General features: G+C 37.8%; 2 protein-coding genes across 8 annotated transcripts in view; one reads left to right on the top strand and one right to left on the bottom strand.

Annotated features, from left to right (window-relative positions):
• LOC115448253 (mitoguardin) overlaps positions 1-3,017 on the top strand; it is a 56,350-nt gene extending 53,333 nt beyond the window's left edge. Inside the window, exon 10 of the mRNA XM_030175625.2 lies at positions 52-3,017. Within this exon, the coding sequence (XP_030031485.1) occupies positions 52-366 (315 nt within the window). The 3' untranslated portion in view covers positions 367-3,017. The remainder of the gene's footprint in view (positions 1-51) is intronic.
• A 460-nt stretch (positions 3,018-3,477) lies between these two features.
• Positions 3,478-16,750, bottom strand: LOC115448256 (eukaryotic translation initiation factor 4E-binding protein Mextli). 7 transcript variants are annotated; one of them, XM_030175633.2, is made up of 13 exons: positions 16,665-16,750; positions 16,070-16,194; positions 12,708-12,861; positions 12,244-12,397; positions 11,816-12,017; positions 11,309-11,380; positions 10,851-10,911; positions 10,000-10,135; positions 9,677-9,811; positions 9,311-9,488; positions 8,067-8,135; positions 6,498-6,613; positions 3,478-5,003 (listed from the first exon to the last, which is right to left on the bottom strand). In XM_030175633.2, exons 2-13 carry the CDS (start codon positions 16,188-16,190, stop codon positions 4,899-4,901), a joined length of 1,503 nt encoding a protein of 500 aa, XP_030031493.1. In that variant the 5' UTR covers positions 16,191-16,194; positions 16,665-16,750; the 3' UTR covers positions 3,478-4,898. The 7 variants fall into 7 exon arrangements, with proteins under 7 accessions (XP_030031493.1, XP_030031492.1, XP_030031496.1 ...); XM_030175632.2 differs by lacking the exon at positions 16,665-16,750 and adding an exon at positions 16,387-16,394; XM_030175635.2 differs by lacking the exons at positions 3,478-5,003; positions 16,665-16,750 and adding exons at positions 5,178-5,377; positions 16,387-16,648.
• Positions 16,751-17,476: the final 726 nt, after the last annotated feature.

The following is a 17,476-nucleotide window of genomic DNA, read 5'->3' on the forward strand; positions in this document are numbered from 1 at the left end:
TAGACTACCGATGGCTATATTGTTATTAATCATAGTATATTTGTTCCACAGGCATTAACAACAGCAGTGTGGTCCGTTATAAAGGCCAAAAGACGTTATCTACAATACCCAGACGGCTTTATGGCGCATTTCTACTCGATATCGGAACACTTACTGCCAGTGCTCGTGTGGGGCTTCCTCGGGCCGCAGGAGCGACTGCGCGACGTCTGCGAGAGCTTCCAAGCAGAAATAGTTGGGTTTATTACGGACTTGTTCAGTTTCGAAAAATGTAGGTACACTACGGTCGAAGATTTGTCGGCAGATATAATGCAACACGCGCGGTTGCGGTCCGCCAACATCACAGACAAACTGTCGGAGAGGAACTAACACAATCAACCCACTGTATTGTGCTTTCACGTAAGCAATATTGTACAACATGCATTTACCCTTCGTATTCAAGCAATAGAAAATGTTAAATCAATTTAATCAAAAACAATTAACGAATAGCTGTTAGTTGCTGTAGATATGTTGACTCCAATTTTTAGTACGCTAATGAATCGTTCAGTAATCATAAACTTAACCAATATTTTCTATAGCTTTAAAATAATATTAATAGGCAAAGCAAAGTCGACGGTAGGTAAATTTACGGGTGAAGGGGAATACGGGTTACTCATAAAAATCGTGAAAAACAATTACTAATTATGGCCTTATTCTTACGTGTTACATTAGTTTATGCTTGCAATCTTATAATTAATAACCCCTTTTTTACCGGACTACTTTTATAAATAATATAAGGAAAACTGTTACTGGGCAACTCATAACCATGCTATTTTCGGCCTGTAGTCGGTCTAGTTACTAATTAACGTTATTATTATTTTTAAGAGGCGTGACGAGACTGTCAACGATGGCAATATGATGTAACGGGGACGAAATGTTGAAGTCTACATGCTTGTTATTTTAGTGCACTTAAACAGCAGTGAGTTGAGGTCTGGGGCTCGTGGGGGCACGGTTTGCATAAAATAGAACGTAAAACAGGGCGAATGGGATAAAATGGAAGTAAATTTCTATCTAAAACAAGTGTCGCTCACAAAGCCGCACCATCACCAACAGGTCTCAAAATAGGGCTTCATAGCGTCACTTGTCTGACGCCAGCGCCATCTATAAAAACTCAATTAATAATTCCATTATTTCCCAGCAGATAACTGGGATAAAAGTAGCCTATGTCCAGGGTATGGTCTACCCGTGTTCCAAGTCATCCAAATCCGGTCAGCTATTTCTGTGTACTAATACTAACCAATATCCAAACATTTTCAATAACTTTCGCATTTATAATATTAGTAAGAGTAAGAAGTAAGATAAGATTGTCCAGATTGAGCAAATAATTGTAATCGCTATACACTATACAGTGTACGCAGCTATCTTAACAACACTTGGTCGCCTTTATTTGGTTAGCTTAAATTTGATTTATTTCAGCTCCGTCTCGCCCCGTTTTCTCGATGATATAATTCCAGGCATTTAATATATACATGAATGCAATTAATGGCTTAGATAAGGCTTATTGCTAACATTATATTATGTTTTACCCAACATCAAAAATGAAAGTAGCCGAGGGCATCATGTCACTTAGCCTTACATGATATAAGGAACATCGTATTCTTATTTTCATTTCGTCAGGACTTTTCTCTTTAATACAACATGAAATATTTGTCTACATTATTTTATAAGTAAGAAACATTAAATCTTAGAAATGTAAATCAACCAACTGTATCATTTGTCAAGTTAGTAGTCTTTAATGAGTGCCATCTGTCCATTCTAACGCATGATGACTAAAAGGCAAATATAAATAATAAATTTAAAATACTTAGGACAATCCGTGAGACGCCTAATAAGAAATTTAATACAAAAAGGATTATAACTTTAGTCATTATGCGTTGTAATTTCTAAGGCGCATATTCACAAATGTTAGCTTAGTATGAAACAATGCTGCCATGATAAGTCTGTTTCTCAGTGCTTCCGGGATGACAGTATAAACAGGCATATGGGCCGTGCGATTGGTTAATATTAGGACACAGCTTTACTTCAATATGCTGTCTGATAGTCAACGAAAAACAATAATTGTCCACACTATACGTTCGGGTGCATTGCTTCATAGTTTTGTTTGTGAATATGCGTGTTAGACTTGTACTGTTGCGATCTAGCTGTATGGAGTAGGCTATTATATAATCTTGAGCTAAATTATATTTTATTAGAGAATTGTGTAAAAGTAACATTCCTGATGACGACGTCGACTTCTATTGTTGATATCATTTTTCATAGAATTGCAAATAACATGTACAGTTTAATTTATATAATTTAGTTGTAAGCTTAAGTGATTGATTCTTATAACTGCCATCTTTTAAATATTTTAAGTATTTGGACCTTTTTCACCTTTCTTCTTTACGATAGTAATAAAAAAAAGGTGTTAGGACGCGAAAGAACTCCGTAATATCCCACCATGAGATACTATCGTCCAATAGCAATGAAACTATTGTTAACTGGTTCGGTGAAAATCCATTTTTGAACGTTTCTGCTACATTATAATCCAATCTTCCGTATGCCAACTCCATTGTAATAGCTTCTCTGCCCATCCGCTAAGAAACTAATATTTGCCAAACTAGTCTAATTAGCTTTGTTGTGCCTAAATCATAAAAGAGCATAACTTTTGTTGTTTATTTAAATAGATTAACTACCGTTGTTTCCAAGTGTTTTGACAAAATATTGATAGTGTATTTCCATCTGCCAATTCGATCACATTTTACAGTAATAAAATAGGTATTGGAATAATGCACATTCCATGGCAAACATTTGAATATTTGCAATAATTATTTTTACAAAATAGAGAAGTTGTAAGCCATGTACATCTTTTATTTATATAAATAATATCATGGAATATTTTGCATTGTTTAATACGGAATGAGCCATAGTTGAGTTGTAAATGTAATCAACTGTACAGCCTCCAATGTATTTAATTTTGTATATAATAAATTCTTTAGAAAAAACGTGTTTGTTTAGAATGTCCCAGCATTAGGACTTTTCTAATAAACATTGTATAAGTCTGTCATAGTTATACAATGTTTTGTGCCGCTTCCTCTAACGCTAAATGCCACTCAACAGAAAAACAAAACGATGTACTATTTAGCCACAAAAGTAGCTGAGCAAACTTCTAATTACAAATCGCCTTAATTTTTTTGTCCTCATCAAAAGTATTTTTGTCACTTATATAAATTTCAAGAGGTATTATTAATAAAGATAAAGAATACTGCATGTTGCAATTGAAGTTACCTTGTCGAGAACTTGTCGAAAACAGACTTGTACAAAATTCATAAATCAGAATCACTGTGTTGTAGAACCTATCTCATGTAAGTGTTTGATTATATCTAATACGGGTTCAAACAGATTTAATTGTGATTATTATTAACCGATTAGAGCCAATTCAGGATATAAAATAAAACTCTTATATATTAGAAAATTTAGTATATCATCAATTTTCATAATATTATAGCCTGCCTTACATAAAAACAAATGTGTAAACATAAACCTTTATTATAAATTCAACGATAATACTTCCCAGACAGTAAGCACCAATTTAGTATGTTATTTTTATTATATTTCCAACTATTTAGTACGTGAAACGTACGTATACCACTCTTGAATCCCATTCAATAGGATCATTAATTTATATGGTGCATATATTATATAATTCCAAAACTTTTCTCTTTAAGTGCACCCTTACCCACTGGTAATAAAACTAAAAAATAATACAATTTATAAAAACGAGATTGACGAGTGGCAACACAACAAACTAATGATTACGCCTGATATTCAGACTGTGAATTTAACATTATACTAAAGAACAAAAGAATATATTTTTCTGTTTAGGTTAATGTGATATTGCTAACCTACAAGTGAATATATATATGAATACGCAAGAAAGCCTGCCAATCACTCCAGCTACCACATTAAACGATATATTTTTAGGAATCACAACAATTATTTGGTTTAGTGCACAGCGTGTCCTTTTAAAAGCTCTAATAATAATAATACAACAAACATAAATAACAAAAAATAAATGTATAAATTTATACTCACTACATTTCAACTGCCATAGTATAATGAAATGTTGATTGACAGGCCTACTCTCAATATAAAGCTTATAATATAGTGAGAATCGACAAATCTACTAGTCAGGACTAGACACTAGAAAATTTGAAAATGAGTATACAAACACACGAAAGAAATGCATGCATTCTTCTTAAAATAAATGGAATCACTCGTATGACTTCCGATACTAACAGAGTCAATATATACAACACAATTATTTACTTGAATAATGGACGTCAAGAAGAGTTCAGTTTCAAGAATGCGGTTTGGCTCCGTTATATCATTGCTTACGTGTCTTATAGATTTTAAAGCGACAGCTCAAGGGAGATCAATATAAACTGTGGACTCCGCTCAATTTACAATGATAAGAGACAATAATTTAGCATGCACGTCTGATAGTGTTATCACAATTTTATAATCAGATCCACAGCTAATTTACAGAAATAAATGAGGTATACCATACAATAAGTGGTGGTACCACTAACAAAAATAAATATTTTGGTGCGCTAATACTTTTAAAATAGTCCACATGACAGTGTTAAGAGTGAAGCTCGTCACACAAGAGCATTGACATGACGGACGGCTAACGAAACGAGAACGTACAAGAATTTCTACCTCCTCGCTCACTCCTTCATCTAGCATACTCGTAAACACAAAGGGCACCGGTGCGCGGCACTCGGCAGCCGACACGGGCGACGTGCGAGGGACGAGTGGTGCGAGCGGGACGAGTGGTGCGAGCGGGCCGAGCGGCGCGAGTGGTGCGAGTGCTAGCGCGCGCGTTACTCGGGCTCGGGCGAGTCAGCCGCGTCCTCCGCCGCCACGCTCGTGGTCGCCGCCTGCCGCGCCTTGCGCAGGTACCCGGCGCTGTCGAACTCCAGGCAGCTCTGTCGACACCACTCCACATTAGCCGCAGGCGTCACGCGTCACGCGTCGTGTTAGTCACGGAACCACATCTACATTAGATTAGTAAGTCCTGAAAATCCATGACCGGAAGCTTGCGTGTGTTGTTAGTGGCTAGGATGTGTTGTGTTAGGAAGCGAGTGAAAGAATAGGCACAGTCCATGAGTTTTTAAATTATTATATTTAAAATCAAAATTGACAATGACAAAGTATAACACAGACAATTTAACATCTCATCACAAAAACAACGCGACAGTTATACGTAACACTGTCGTACAGAAACAAATTTAGCACTTCTCTAATGAAACGGACGAACTGACAGTTTCTACCTGTAGCGAACCCCTCTCGAATATCCGTTCTGTCCGAGCAGCGTGTAATAAAACATGTCAAGTATAATTAGTAATTTATCAAGTAAATATTTTAAAAACTCTGTGTAAAACAATCATCAACATTTAATAAACGTCTATATATTATTCTTATAAATGGTCAAGCTATCAGTAAAGAAAAATAGATCCTCCAAAAACTTAACAATTTAGAAATCAGCCTTAATAAGAAAAGCTAAGATCCGACAATTGCGAGATTAAAGGTTGAATTTACTTTAAGTAAATTTAAACCACTTTAAATTGATTAATCGCCGACTATGTCACGGATTAGTATTTCATTCCATCTTTTCGCGGATTCGTCGTCGTAATCTAGTATCGGCCGCTTCCAATTAAACCACTAACATCAGTCTTATTAATTATGGCACTTACTTCTATTAAAACTATTCTACTGAGATCAATCAGTTCTTAGAGTAAAAGACGCCTATAATTTACTTAGAATTAGGTTAAATCACTTATGGCAAATCACAGTTTGGAAGCGACTATATTGTTATGATTGCGAATATTTTGGACTACGAGTATATAAATGCATAGAGATTTTTTGAACCCTTACACTGATTGGAAACATGCAAATTAGTCAAAAGCGGGTGCATCAAGCTCAGCGCGTGGAAAACCAAAGCAAACACGGATCGATCTCGCATACGTTCGGCCCAATATTTTCTTGACAATAAATATTGGTAGTATTAAGCATCTGCAGGATGCATTGATAATTAATTGTATCCGTCGAACAATGCGAGAAAGCTTAATCCAACATCAAGTAAATCGCCATCGACAAGAAGCCATAACAATTGAACTCGGACGAAAGCCCAGCTTTCGACCGGTTAATCGTTATATGTGCAATTTATTGGATGTCGACGGCAAGTAACGACAAATAGGGAGATATGGGATCGGGGAGAGAGGCTCCGGTCAGACAGGGAGTGGGTAAGGCCGGACCGGTCAATAGAAATTGCGGCACAGGAGTGCGGCTAAGTAGTTGGGATGGTGCAGCGGCGTCCACACGCGGTACAGCGGCGGGGGCGGCGGGGGCGGCGCGAGCGGGGCGGGTGCGGGGGAGTGCGGGGGCCGGCGCGGGGCGGCGCGAGGCTCCGCCAGCGTTACCTTGCGCGCCAGCTCCTGCGGGAAGCCGGCCAGGCCGGCGGGCGGCAGCTTGCTGAGCGGCGAGTCGGCGTACTGCAGCAGCGTCTCGTACGTGTAGCACTGCCGCGAGCCGCCACCTGCGCACACGCACGGTTAGCGTCCGCACTCAGCGTTGTGCACCGCTCGGGCACACACACCCGTGGGCCTGCGGTGCGATGACGTATTGCGCTACTCCACGATTAGCCCCCATTCTCTATAAGCGATACGGCAGACACGAGTTGAAACTGTTTTTATTTTGTTTTTGTGGGTAACGTCGTGTATGTTAGTATTTTAGCATACTCTCAAACTTCATGTGCTTAAAAGCTATAATCAAGAAAAATGTATCGTGCAAAAACATTAGATACAAAAATTCACTCTCAAGCTCTATACTTGGGAATAAAGAAATCAAAACACATCAACACTATATTTTAGATGTAGATCATTATCCAGTCATATCACGACAAGAACTAACAAAGCGTTAATCTTTTAATATAGTACTGTGTTTGAAGCGCAATAGGTTACGCCTTCAATTATACATGATGAAATGATTAAATGATGTGCTAAAAATACTGTAGACAACCACTAAGTTAGAAACACCCATTTTAACTTTTCATTCTTCACTTACAAATTTGCATGTATACACTGCGTCCTTTTTGAGAAATGGTTTGCGGATGAAATAATAGTTCGAAGGGTCCACGGAAAATAGTCAAAGTATCACAGATTAATCAAAGTCTCCGTATTAACAACAAACTAAGTATAATCATATTATCAAAAATGTGTTCCTTTACCGTAATACTAAAATAGCAAATGTAAGAAATCTATCAAATTCACTAAAATATAGATAAGCTATCTTCAAAGACCAGTCGAACTATTGTTAATTTAATAAAAATATGTATTACAAAACTGAGTCTAATGAAGCAAGTGCGACACGAACATAAATACATACAGCCGATAAACACCATCCGAAATCACTATAAAAGTAATATATAACCACCACTCTTTATTTATATTGTTTCTTTTTCAGTTTATACAAACCAATAATAATGTTAGTGATTGAGAGTAATTATAGTGACCAATTCCAAGTCTTACGAAATGTGGAGGTGTGTTTTACTTGAGACGACGACGCCGTAAAGTTTGCTAGAATTTATTGAATGTTTTTCATTAATTATACTAGAAAATAAATGCATTTTGTATATTAATAATAATAAATTTCAACAAACTCAAAATTGGGTTACCAGTGAATAAGTATTAAAATGTATTAAGAGTAGTGGTTTGCGATTAGCCAGTGCGTTCGGAGACGGTACAGAGTGTGCGCGAGCGTGTGTGAGTGTGTACGAGTGTGTGTGAGTGTGTATGAGCGTGTATGAGTGTGTACGAGTGTGTGTGAGTGTGTATGAGCGTGTATGAGTGTGTGTGAGTGTGTACGAGTGTGTGTGAGTGTGTATGAGCGTGTATGAGTGTATACGAGTGTGTGTGAGTGTGTACGAGTGTGTGTGAGTGTGTGTGAGCGTGTGTGAGCGTGTGAGAATGTGTGGGTGTGTGGCGTGTTACCTTGGTTCTTGTCAGTGCTGGTGGCGCGCGAGAAGCGCGGACGGCGCGGCGTGGCGTCCCCCTCCGCCGCTGCACACACGCCACGCCACGTTACACAACCCACCGACCCACCGACCCACGAACCCGCGATCCGCCCGACCCACACTGCCACACTAGCTCGCACTACTCGGAAACGACGGCAACCATCTCCCACACCCTTCCTAACCCTCGCTTGTTGGGATACAATATGTTGCAACGGTTCCTTCACATCGAACATTGAATTCATATCGAACCAAAATAAACACAGTGACGGAACAAATAGCGACACACATCAAAACCTTAGAAAAAAAAACGTTGTCGTTATACTGGAAAATACTTAAGAAAACACCTCTTTTTTTTCCCCTATTTTCTGTAACTGTAAGTTCATTTTGTTTAAATGAATATTAATAATATACTGTAAATATTCAGTAATTTATGATGTAACAAATAAAAAACAGGTAGTTGGAAGTGCAGCCGTTTCCGAATAGAGCGATATCAGGGGCCTTGTTGCTTATAATTTGGCAAGTGAGGGCGGCAACAATATGAATTTTGTTATAAAAATGTTTTGTTATGTATGATGAGAAAAAATTTGGAAAAACATACGACGACCGTGGATCCAAGTGGTCAGTGATTAGATAAAACATAAATAAAATATCAGTTAATAAATACATAGATATAATAAATTTGAACATAGTATATATTATATATTCGCACTAGACATCATGGATACCAAATATTATATGATAAGGCTGAGTATCTGATAAATGGCTCAAAACTGATGTTATGAAATACCGATATCGTTTCATTTAAATATACATGCTTCGGTCAGTCCTCGCTTTTATCAAACTACTACTGGAAATAATGTCACACTCGTTATTTCAAACGCAAAAATTCATGCTATAACCATTTCTTTCACAAACTACTGTTCCATGCGAATTCAAATATTGTACTGATTTGAGATTTTCCAGTTGATTAATATCATCATGACTTGGTACAATTAGTAGGCGGTAATGAATAAGAAGACTCAGTTTGTCCCCACTTATAGAGGATGCACTTTCAGCTAGATCTTGTGTCGTCGATGTTTTACACGAATATAAATTCGTGTAATAACCATTATACGTATACCATACATTACGTTCAAATACAGCAAGATGTAACTGAAAGCGTGTAAGTGAGCAGTCATGTTGGGCAGGATATGTTGAGCGCAAGACAGTGTCGGTACGTACCAGCGTGGTCGGAGGGCGCGAACACGTCGTCGTCGGTGCCGTTGAGCGCGGTGTCGTCGCGCAGCAGCAGCGCGGCGCCGGGCCGCTGCGACAGCGTGAAGAAGTCTCCCGACCCCGCGCCCAGCGCCTCCAGCGCGCCCGCGCTCTCGAAGTACTCGTCCAGCACTAGCTTCGCCGTCTGTACACATACATTATAATATTATATTACGGGATATAGGCACAAAACAAATGTTTACACTGTGGACATCGGTCATTTTTCTTCAGAATGTCGGTTCAAAATCAGTCATCAGAGACCATGTTTCATGATACTACGCAACAAGACTCTAAAATACGATATAGTGATGAATTCAATAGAAAGAATATTACCTTAACAAGATCCAAATTGTTGCCCGTGATCTTAATGGAATGTGGTCCGAAAGTCACAGTATACTTATATTCTCCTAATGCAGCATCATTCGTAGAAAAACTATGAAGCAGAGCTCTGGAGTTGTGAGGGGATTTCTGAAACACACAAAAGGCATAATCAAATTTTAATTCTAACACCAGCCCTGTAATAAAGCGAATAGAGCGTCCACTTTCCGCGTCAGGGTGTTAAGGACGCCATCATACCGAATGCAGAAATATGATAAATGATTTATTTAGCACGTGAAGGGTGGTGGTGTGATGGTGGTGTGGTGGTGCGTGCGTACCTCGTGTCGCGGCGGCTCGTCGGAGCCGGCGGAGTCGAGCGAGGCGCGCGAGCCGCGGCCGCCGCCCTCCGCGCCCTCGAGCCGCACGGGCGACGCGTTGCGGCGGATCGTGTCGCCGATCAGGTGCTTCGCGTGGCTGCACACCCAACCGCACAACATTACACACACCTCATGAACGTCACACAACTTCAAATTATCTTATGTGCGATGTGCAAATCCTCGCTAAACTTCTAACACCGATTAATTAAAAAAAAAACAACTTTTCAAAAGACAAAAAATGCTGCGTTTTTTGTATTAAACTAGTGTTTAAGTTAACTTCATTTAAAATTGGAATAAACACGCATGTGGTTGGTCAAAAGCTGTGCTTTCTATTTCCTATCGAGTGATAAAGGTACAAAGTATATTTCGCTTAAATGTTCACTTACACCGTTTTAGAACTTCAGCGACGATATACAAGGATAAGATCTGCCCAGATATCAGGCACTTTTGTTAGTTACATAGTCTACTATGGCTACTGTACAACAAACATTAAACGTCTTAATATTAACTAATTATATCTTTGAGAAGACCTACACAAACTTTTTTATTATCTCGTAAAAAGGATTCAAATAAAAATTAGAAAAAAATCTACGCGTAGAGATTGCATTAAAATGCGCATTGGTATTGAAATACCCACACTCATATGACATACGAGATTAGAAGACGCGCGCCAAGGCACTTGAGAATACTCACTAAATCCTACTATTGATTTATCAATACAGATTATGATTTATTATGACAGAGAATTTTATCGCCTGTGATCTCAAAGCTTACGTGCACAACATACTATCGTTTAGTCTCAAATTACTCACTTGACATTTTCCTCATTGGGGCCAGTGATTTGCACGAGACGCTCCTTAGCTCCGGGGCTCACTGAAAACACCATTGCCGTAATGACGTCACCACAACCTCTCGGATTCTCATACATTAGTATGTGTTATTGTTTCAAGAAGCACAAAGCTAATGCAATTAATAGGCAGTGAAAATTGTATCTTTTGAATGTTAATGAATTGAAACCACAACCGTCGCACTGCATCACGGGATATGTTTTATCATTGTTACATTAGTAAAGGAAATGTTCTATTATATTATTTTAGATTGAGAACGAAGGAGAATATTGATATGGGTGATATTGATGTACATTAGTATGTTTGTTTGTGTTTTGCGATGGTTTACAAGTGGGGTAAGAGTATTGTTACAGTGGATAGAAATGACAAGAGCCCTCCACACCATGCGCAAGCGTCACACGGCCCGCATCGTGCGTTCATACCTCGCTGAAACGATATAATCGTATCACTTAGCTCCTCGATCATGTGCACCCTCCTGCCCTTGATACCCATCACTGGAACACCACAATACAACTTGAGATACGCCACCAGATAGCGCGCTTCTATTGCGACCGCATTCAGTATCTTGACCTCAACATAACCAAGTCGGACAAGACGAGTCATTGCGCATCGAATTACCAATCATTAGTACGCAGTTGAATCGCAAATATTATCCTGGTGTATGCGACTCGGTGCATCATGTTGATAGCAAGATCAATGATCGTCAATAAAATGTGGAAAGCTAACGTTCTTCCGTCAATGTATAATTTTACAACCGTTCGCTTATCAACATGCACCATTAAAACGAACTAAGTACACAGAACTCGTCCAAATAAATAACGCTAGGAATAGATAAGCTTCACATCGGCCTCCTCATGCACTCGCGTCGTTTGTACCCATCGTCGCGTTCATAATAAACATGCATATAAATGAGTAAGTGCGATTCTCACCTTTTCCGGAGTCAGCATTTCTAATGACGACTTCGTCCTTGGAGTAGTTCTTGCCGGGGATCTTGGTGGGCTTGGGGAACTTGCCCGAGGGCTTGATGACCTCCCCGGGCGCGAGCAGCGCGGGCGGCTCGGCGGGCGCAGCCAGCGTGGGGGACACCGAGCCGCCCGCCCCGGAACCCTCCATCGTCGGCACCAGCAGCGGCTGCGAACAAACATCACACACCCTCACTTCACACACACTATCATCGCGCCGTTATATTTAAGGAAACCTTTGTAGATTACCTTCATAATTTAAATCGATACTTTGTCTTTCATTTCACATGTATTACTCGTCAAATGTAAATGATTATACTACATAGTCAACAAACATGTCAATAATTTAAACTAATTACCGTGGGGACTATAGAGACTTGAAGGTCATGAATTACCTCAGCATGTGTACCACGGTGCCTGTAGTATTGACTCATGTAATCCGATCCCTGCCACAGTTTGGCTCGCAACTCGATCAACTCCAAGAGATGAAGTCTCGTCTTCTTATCGAGCCGTTCGTCCTGCGAACCATTCCTGAACACCACAAAGTACCTGAAACAAACACGCCATTAAAGCAAATAAATTTATCATGTCATAATAAATTAATTTTGACAGATATGTAAATTATTTAATTAGCAAAATTAGTCAGATCATATGTAATTTTGTAATACACACCTTATATTACTCATGAACAAAATCATATGACCTTAGACACACCTTCGACCTAGATACTGTGCAAATAATTTAATTACACAGAAAGTAATATAATCATAAGTCATAACTATTTCGCAAATATGCTCATTACGACAAAAATATAAACAAAATGCAATTAAACCATTGTATGTCGCAAACACGCATTTACCTATCCAGAAAATCCTTATAGAGCACTTCAAGCTGTGCGCCATATAGCTTCAGATTAGAGTACATAGTGGCCACGTTGCTCTGGAGCGCGCGGTCGTAGTTCCCCTGCATCATTTGATAGGCAACCGCCTCTGCCAACACAATCAGGTCATCGACTGGAACAAACAAACATTACGTTTCATCATCGCCTATTTATACATCGCCGAACATGATATTATACACGCAATTAACGCTTTATATGGGTATGGTACGTACTTGAAACGTCTAAACACGTTACAAACTATTGCCGATTTTGTTTGTATCAATAGTCAGACGAGCTAAGTGCGCCTGATGGTAAGCAGTTGCCGCCCATGGACTTTAGCAATGGTAGGAGCACAGCCAACTCGCTACCTATTGAATGCTAATTTTATATTAGGAGACCACCAATCTGCATCAATGCGCCTCATAGTTACGAGTTCTTAATTGTATATGAGAATTCACAGTACTAAAAAAGTGATGGTAATGCTTACAAATATTACAAAAGGTGTGAGGGTTTATTCGTAGATTAAAGTTGTCTATTCCATTCTTAAATTTGTGTTCGTGCCGCGATTAGCACTGTTATAATTCATGTATTCGAATACTTAAATATTCCAGTAAAGTAAGTAGTTAGAAATTCAGTAAAATATAGTAAGCATTAGTCTTAGCTTATTTTCAAAACAGACGCGAGAAGAGTAGAACACCAAAGTACACACGAATGTTAGCGCCCCCACATTACGCAAACAACATTATCGTATATCATAATGTGATCCATCGCAAAATAATTACATTATTGGGCGCAAATACACGTACATCTGAAAACTAATACGAAGTAATGTTCGACTTGGGAATCGTATCGCTAAACACCTAACCAACGACCCACGTAATGCGTACTTGTCACATGTTGTAACTTAATAGGAAATAGAATAATTGGTTACAAATACTTGTTCCGTATTGACAAATTACGGCTATCACAAGGCTTTAGCTACTCGCTTATTACTCGCTACCCTAATTTTAGTATGTTCAAATTAGAATTAGCTAACGAGGTTTTGCCTTATTTTGACGCGAGGTACCCTTCAGGCTATGGGTCTAACTTAGCAAATCAAATTAGGAAAAATAACAAAGAATATAAAACTATGTGATGTAAATATAACACAAGATTAAACCAAACCCAAGAGATCTATACAAGCTGGTCAGGATATGTTAAATCTAGATTTTATTAGAAAAGCAGGCAATTCCAAGAACATATTTAAGGTAGTTGATTTCTTTTGCAACCTCTATATAACAGGTACAAATATAGTAGCTACAAAACCAAGTAGTAGGTATTTACCAATTGCAAGCATAACATGCATGCAAGGTATAACAAGGCATAACATGATATCGCATTGAAAATATAAACAAACAACACAGGTACATGTTTAGAAATGTGTGTATGTACCTTTATTTAATGTTTTGTTTGACTTTAAGTTCAAATAACACTTAAAACTCTATTTCTTTTGGGTTCATCTATTATTTATGGCTCCATGTTAATCTAGATGAGAGCCAGAATATTTCTACCAATGATTGTGGAATGCCAAACTTCTATTAGTATAATAATACTACCAGCCCTTTATTATATACTGTTGTACTACTGGGCAAGGGCCTCCTGTAATACAATTCTTCAAAAAGTCAGTGATGTGTGCCTTCAGCAGACATTTACCTCGACAGTCTATTCCACTCCAAGTAGGCTATTATTGCTTTTATTAGTATAACATTATAATATTAGAACTGTACTTAATTGTGCTTAGTAATGACCAGTGATCATCATACTTAGATTTACCCTTTGCTATATCACGATAAATATCATGAAAAATTAAAATAATTTAAATAATTCTAATCGCTTCAGATAAATATTAATTAAACAAGGCGCACTACAAGTTTCAGATAGGTATAAAAACTGTGTATTTGAATGTAGGTCAGGGAATATTTTCTTTTTACATGATAAGAATTTGAAACAATGAAGAAAAGCTGTTCTATTGGTCATTGTTTCTTAAATTTCTTTGAATTACACATCGTTTTTGCCTGTGGGTTTGCTCGCATGAAAGATTTATATATTTTCTCAAGATGAATAGTAACAATTTAATAGAAAACAAAAACTTACACAAACATAAATATACCTAAAAAGGAAGCAGTAAGGAATCAAATTATATGGTTGCTTCGCCATTGGTGAGTACAGTGTTATAAAGTGCTTTGTTATTCAAAGTTCTTTATGGTGTAGCTACTAGGCGGATGTATTACTTGCAAACAGACAACTGGCTTTCTTGTCTAGTCACACATTTGCAATAAAAAAATATATATCTTAAATGTGAAAATTTCTGGAGATATTTCAATGTTTATACTATTCAAACACTGCTGGGACTTGAATCAATTTGGGTAATATTAGGGCATCCTTTATGTTCTTGGGTGTAGGCTATTGTTAACAAAAAATAATAGCTGTCACCATAGCCAAAATGCCTTTCTACATCACTAACTTGTATATGAATAATATACCTAACAATAGCCTTATTGTTTGGATATGTAACTCCCTACATTATTTTACATTATTCTATTAGCTTTAATGATTGTGGAGAAGAGTCTTAGGTACAGCCTCTCTATTAAAGCAAAAAATCACACAAATACCATCTCATTAAAAATGTAGGATCTCCTTTGTATATCTATACTATTATATAAAGCTGAAGAGTTTGTTTGTTTGTTTGAACACGCTAATCTCAGGAACTACCGGTTCAAATTGAAAAATTCTTTTTCTGTTGGATAGCCCTTTGTTTGTGGAGTGCTATAGGCTATATATCATCACGCTATGACCAATAGGAGCGGAGCAGTAATGAAACATGTTGCAAAAACGGGGAAAATGTATTAGTTTCGAGAGCTTCCGTTGCGTGCACTGCATGAACGGTTAAAGTTATGCACCAATGATGTATGACAGGATTGTTCCTCTTAAAAAGTTCTAAAAAATATATTATAAAACAAAGTCCCCCGCTGCATCTGTCTGTCTGAACGTGTTAAACTAAAAAACTAGCCAACTTATTAAGATGAAATTTGGTATGGAGACAGTTTGTGACCCTGGGATGAACATAGGCTCCCGGGAAAATATATAGTGTGACTTTTATAACGGAAAACTTTAGCCCCAAAAACTTTGTAACGCGGGCGGAGCCGCGGGCAAAAGCTAGTATTCTATAAATAACAAAATATAAATAAATAATTATTTATGAAAAACGAAATCTGTACGTAAATAAATCAAGATTGATGATAATCCAAATTCACATCCTTTGGCCCTGCATCAAAATATTCAAAATCCAATAAGATTCTTACCAGAATTTATTTTGACGTCCAAAACAGAGTTGCGGTTGTGTGCTGAACTAGTCGTTGATTTCAGGGGTCTGGGCACCTCCAGTTTCTTAACCGTGCGGGTCATTTTCGTTAGGGTCGACATGGTGCTGCCAAAAACAAAAACAAAACAAGCCATAAAAACATTTTGTAAAGACGTTTTTTATGGATAGTATTAAATAGCCGCGTTCCTGCGGCCCTCGCCAACAATGATAGTCACATTTTCGTCGGAGGATATGAGTAACCTTGCCATAATTATTCACGATGTTTGAACTAAATAGGAGAAGTGTCGGGAAACTCACTCATCCATGGCGATTGCGCCTCGGTGCACGCTACAACCACTATTACAGCAAATCGTAAAAAGTGAAAGTGATGACAATGAATCCTAGCGAATAAATTCGGAACAAATCCAATACGTGTTCATTACTCGTAATATTGGTTTTTCGTGCAATAAAACGGATCAGCTGAAAAAATTTTGACTTTATAGAAGATTAAATATTTTGCTCGATGAAAAACATTTAGACAAAACAAATGAAAACCATGGAACACTATGAAATAAGAAATAAACAAGAAAACTTACCTGGCTACGCCATTAATTCGCAATAAAAATAAATTCGGTCTAGTGACGTTCTTATTCGAAATCGTATGAGTACAAAATTAATCGACTAATGAATACTTATACTAACTTGTATCTGATGCCGGCGCCACACATAGACAAATATTTGAACAAAGACTTTGCCACACATTTGAACACAGTTATAGACACTGACCAAATTTCAATTTTTATGGGTTTTACTTTTAGGTTTCCATATAATCGGTTCTCCTTTAAGTAACTCGATAACTTTGAACGCTTTGATGTGTGGTCGAAAAACCGATACCGAATGGCAAATACGCAAACATTTAAAGAAACTTTGCACAAATACGCAAATACCCGTGCTACACATGAGTTCAAACATGTGTTCAAATATTTATTGTTATGTGTGGCGCCGGCATAAGATACATAAGTACTTTTACAATCATATGTTCCACATTATAATATATTATGTTCGTATTTTGACTTCTGTGGGGTGGATTCTTAAGATGCGGGACCAAGACCAACTATTAACCGCTGTAGTTAAAAGAAATCTTTCTTAGGAGACTATTTATTTATAAAGGATTTGCATTCACAGGTTTTGAAAAAAATGTTAAGTCACCAAGAAAATGGGGAATTTATGCAATAACTGTATTTGTTACTCCTCGATCCTGTTGCTTATAAGAATCAAAAGATGAAGGCAGTGTTAAATGTTTGTAAGCCAGTGCGAACAAAAAGACGGCTTGTATTTTGTCTTATACCTATAGTGTATGTAAATTAATTCAAGTCATTATTCTGTGCTTTGTAATTGCATATCTACC

Source organism: Manduca sexta, chromosome 23 (genome assembly GCF_014839805.1).
Source record: "Manduca sexta isolate Smith_Timp_Sample1 chromosome 23, JHU_Msex_v1.0, whole genome shotgun sequence".
Classification (NCBI taxonomy): Eukaryota; Metazoa; Arthropoda; class Insecta; order Lepidoptera; family Sphingidae; genus Manduca; species Manduca sexta.

Excerpts from the sequence above, each read along its gene's own strand:
- LOC115448256 (XM_030175632.2), bottom strand. Across the intron at positions 10,912-11,308 it reads GATTATATCGTTTCAGCGAG|TGAGCCCCGGAGCTAAGGAG; the intron begins GTATGAACGCAC and ends TGGTGTTTTCAG. Across the intron at positions 10,136-10,850 it reads CCCAATGAGGAAAATGTCAA|CCACGCGAAGCACCTGATCG; the intron begins GTGAGTAATTTG and ends TTGGGTGTGCAG.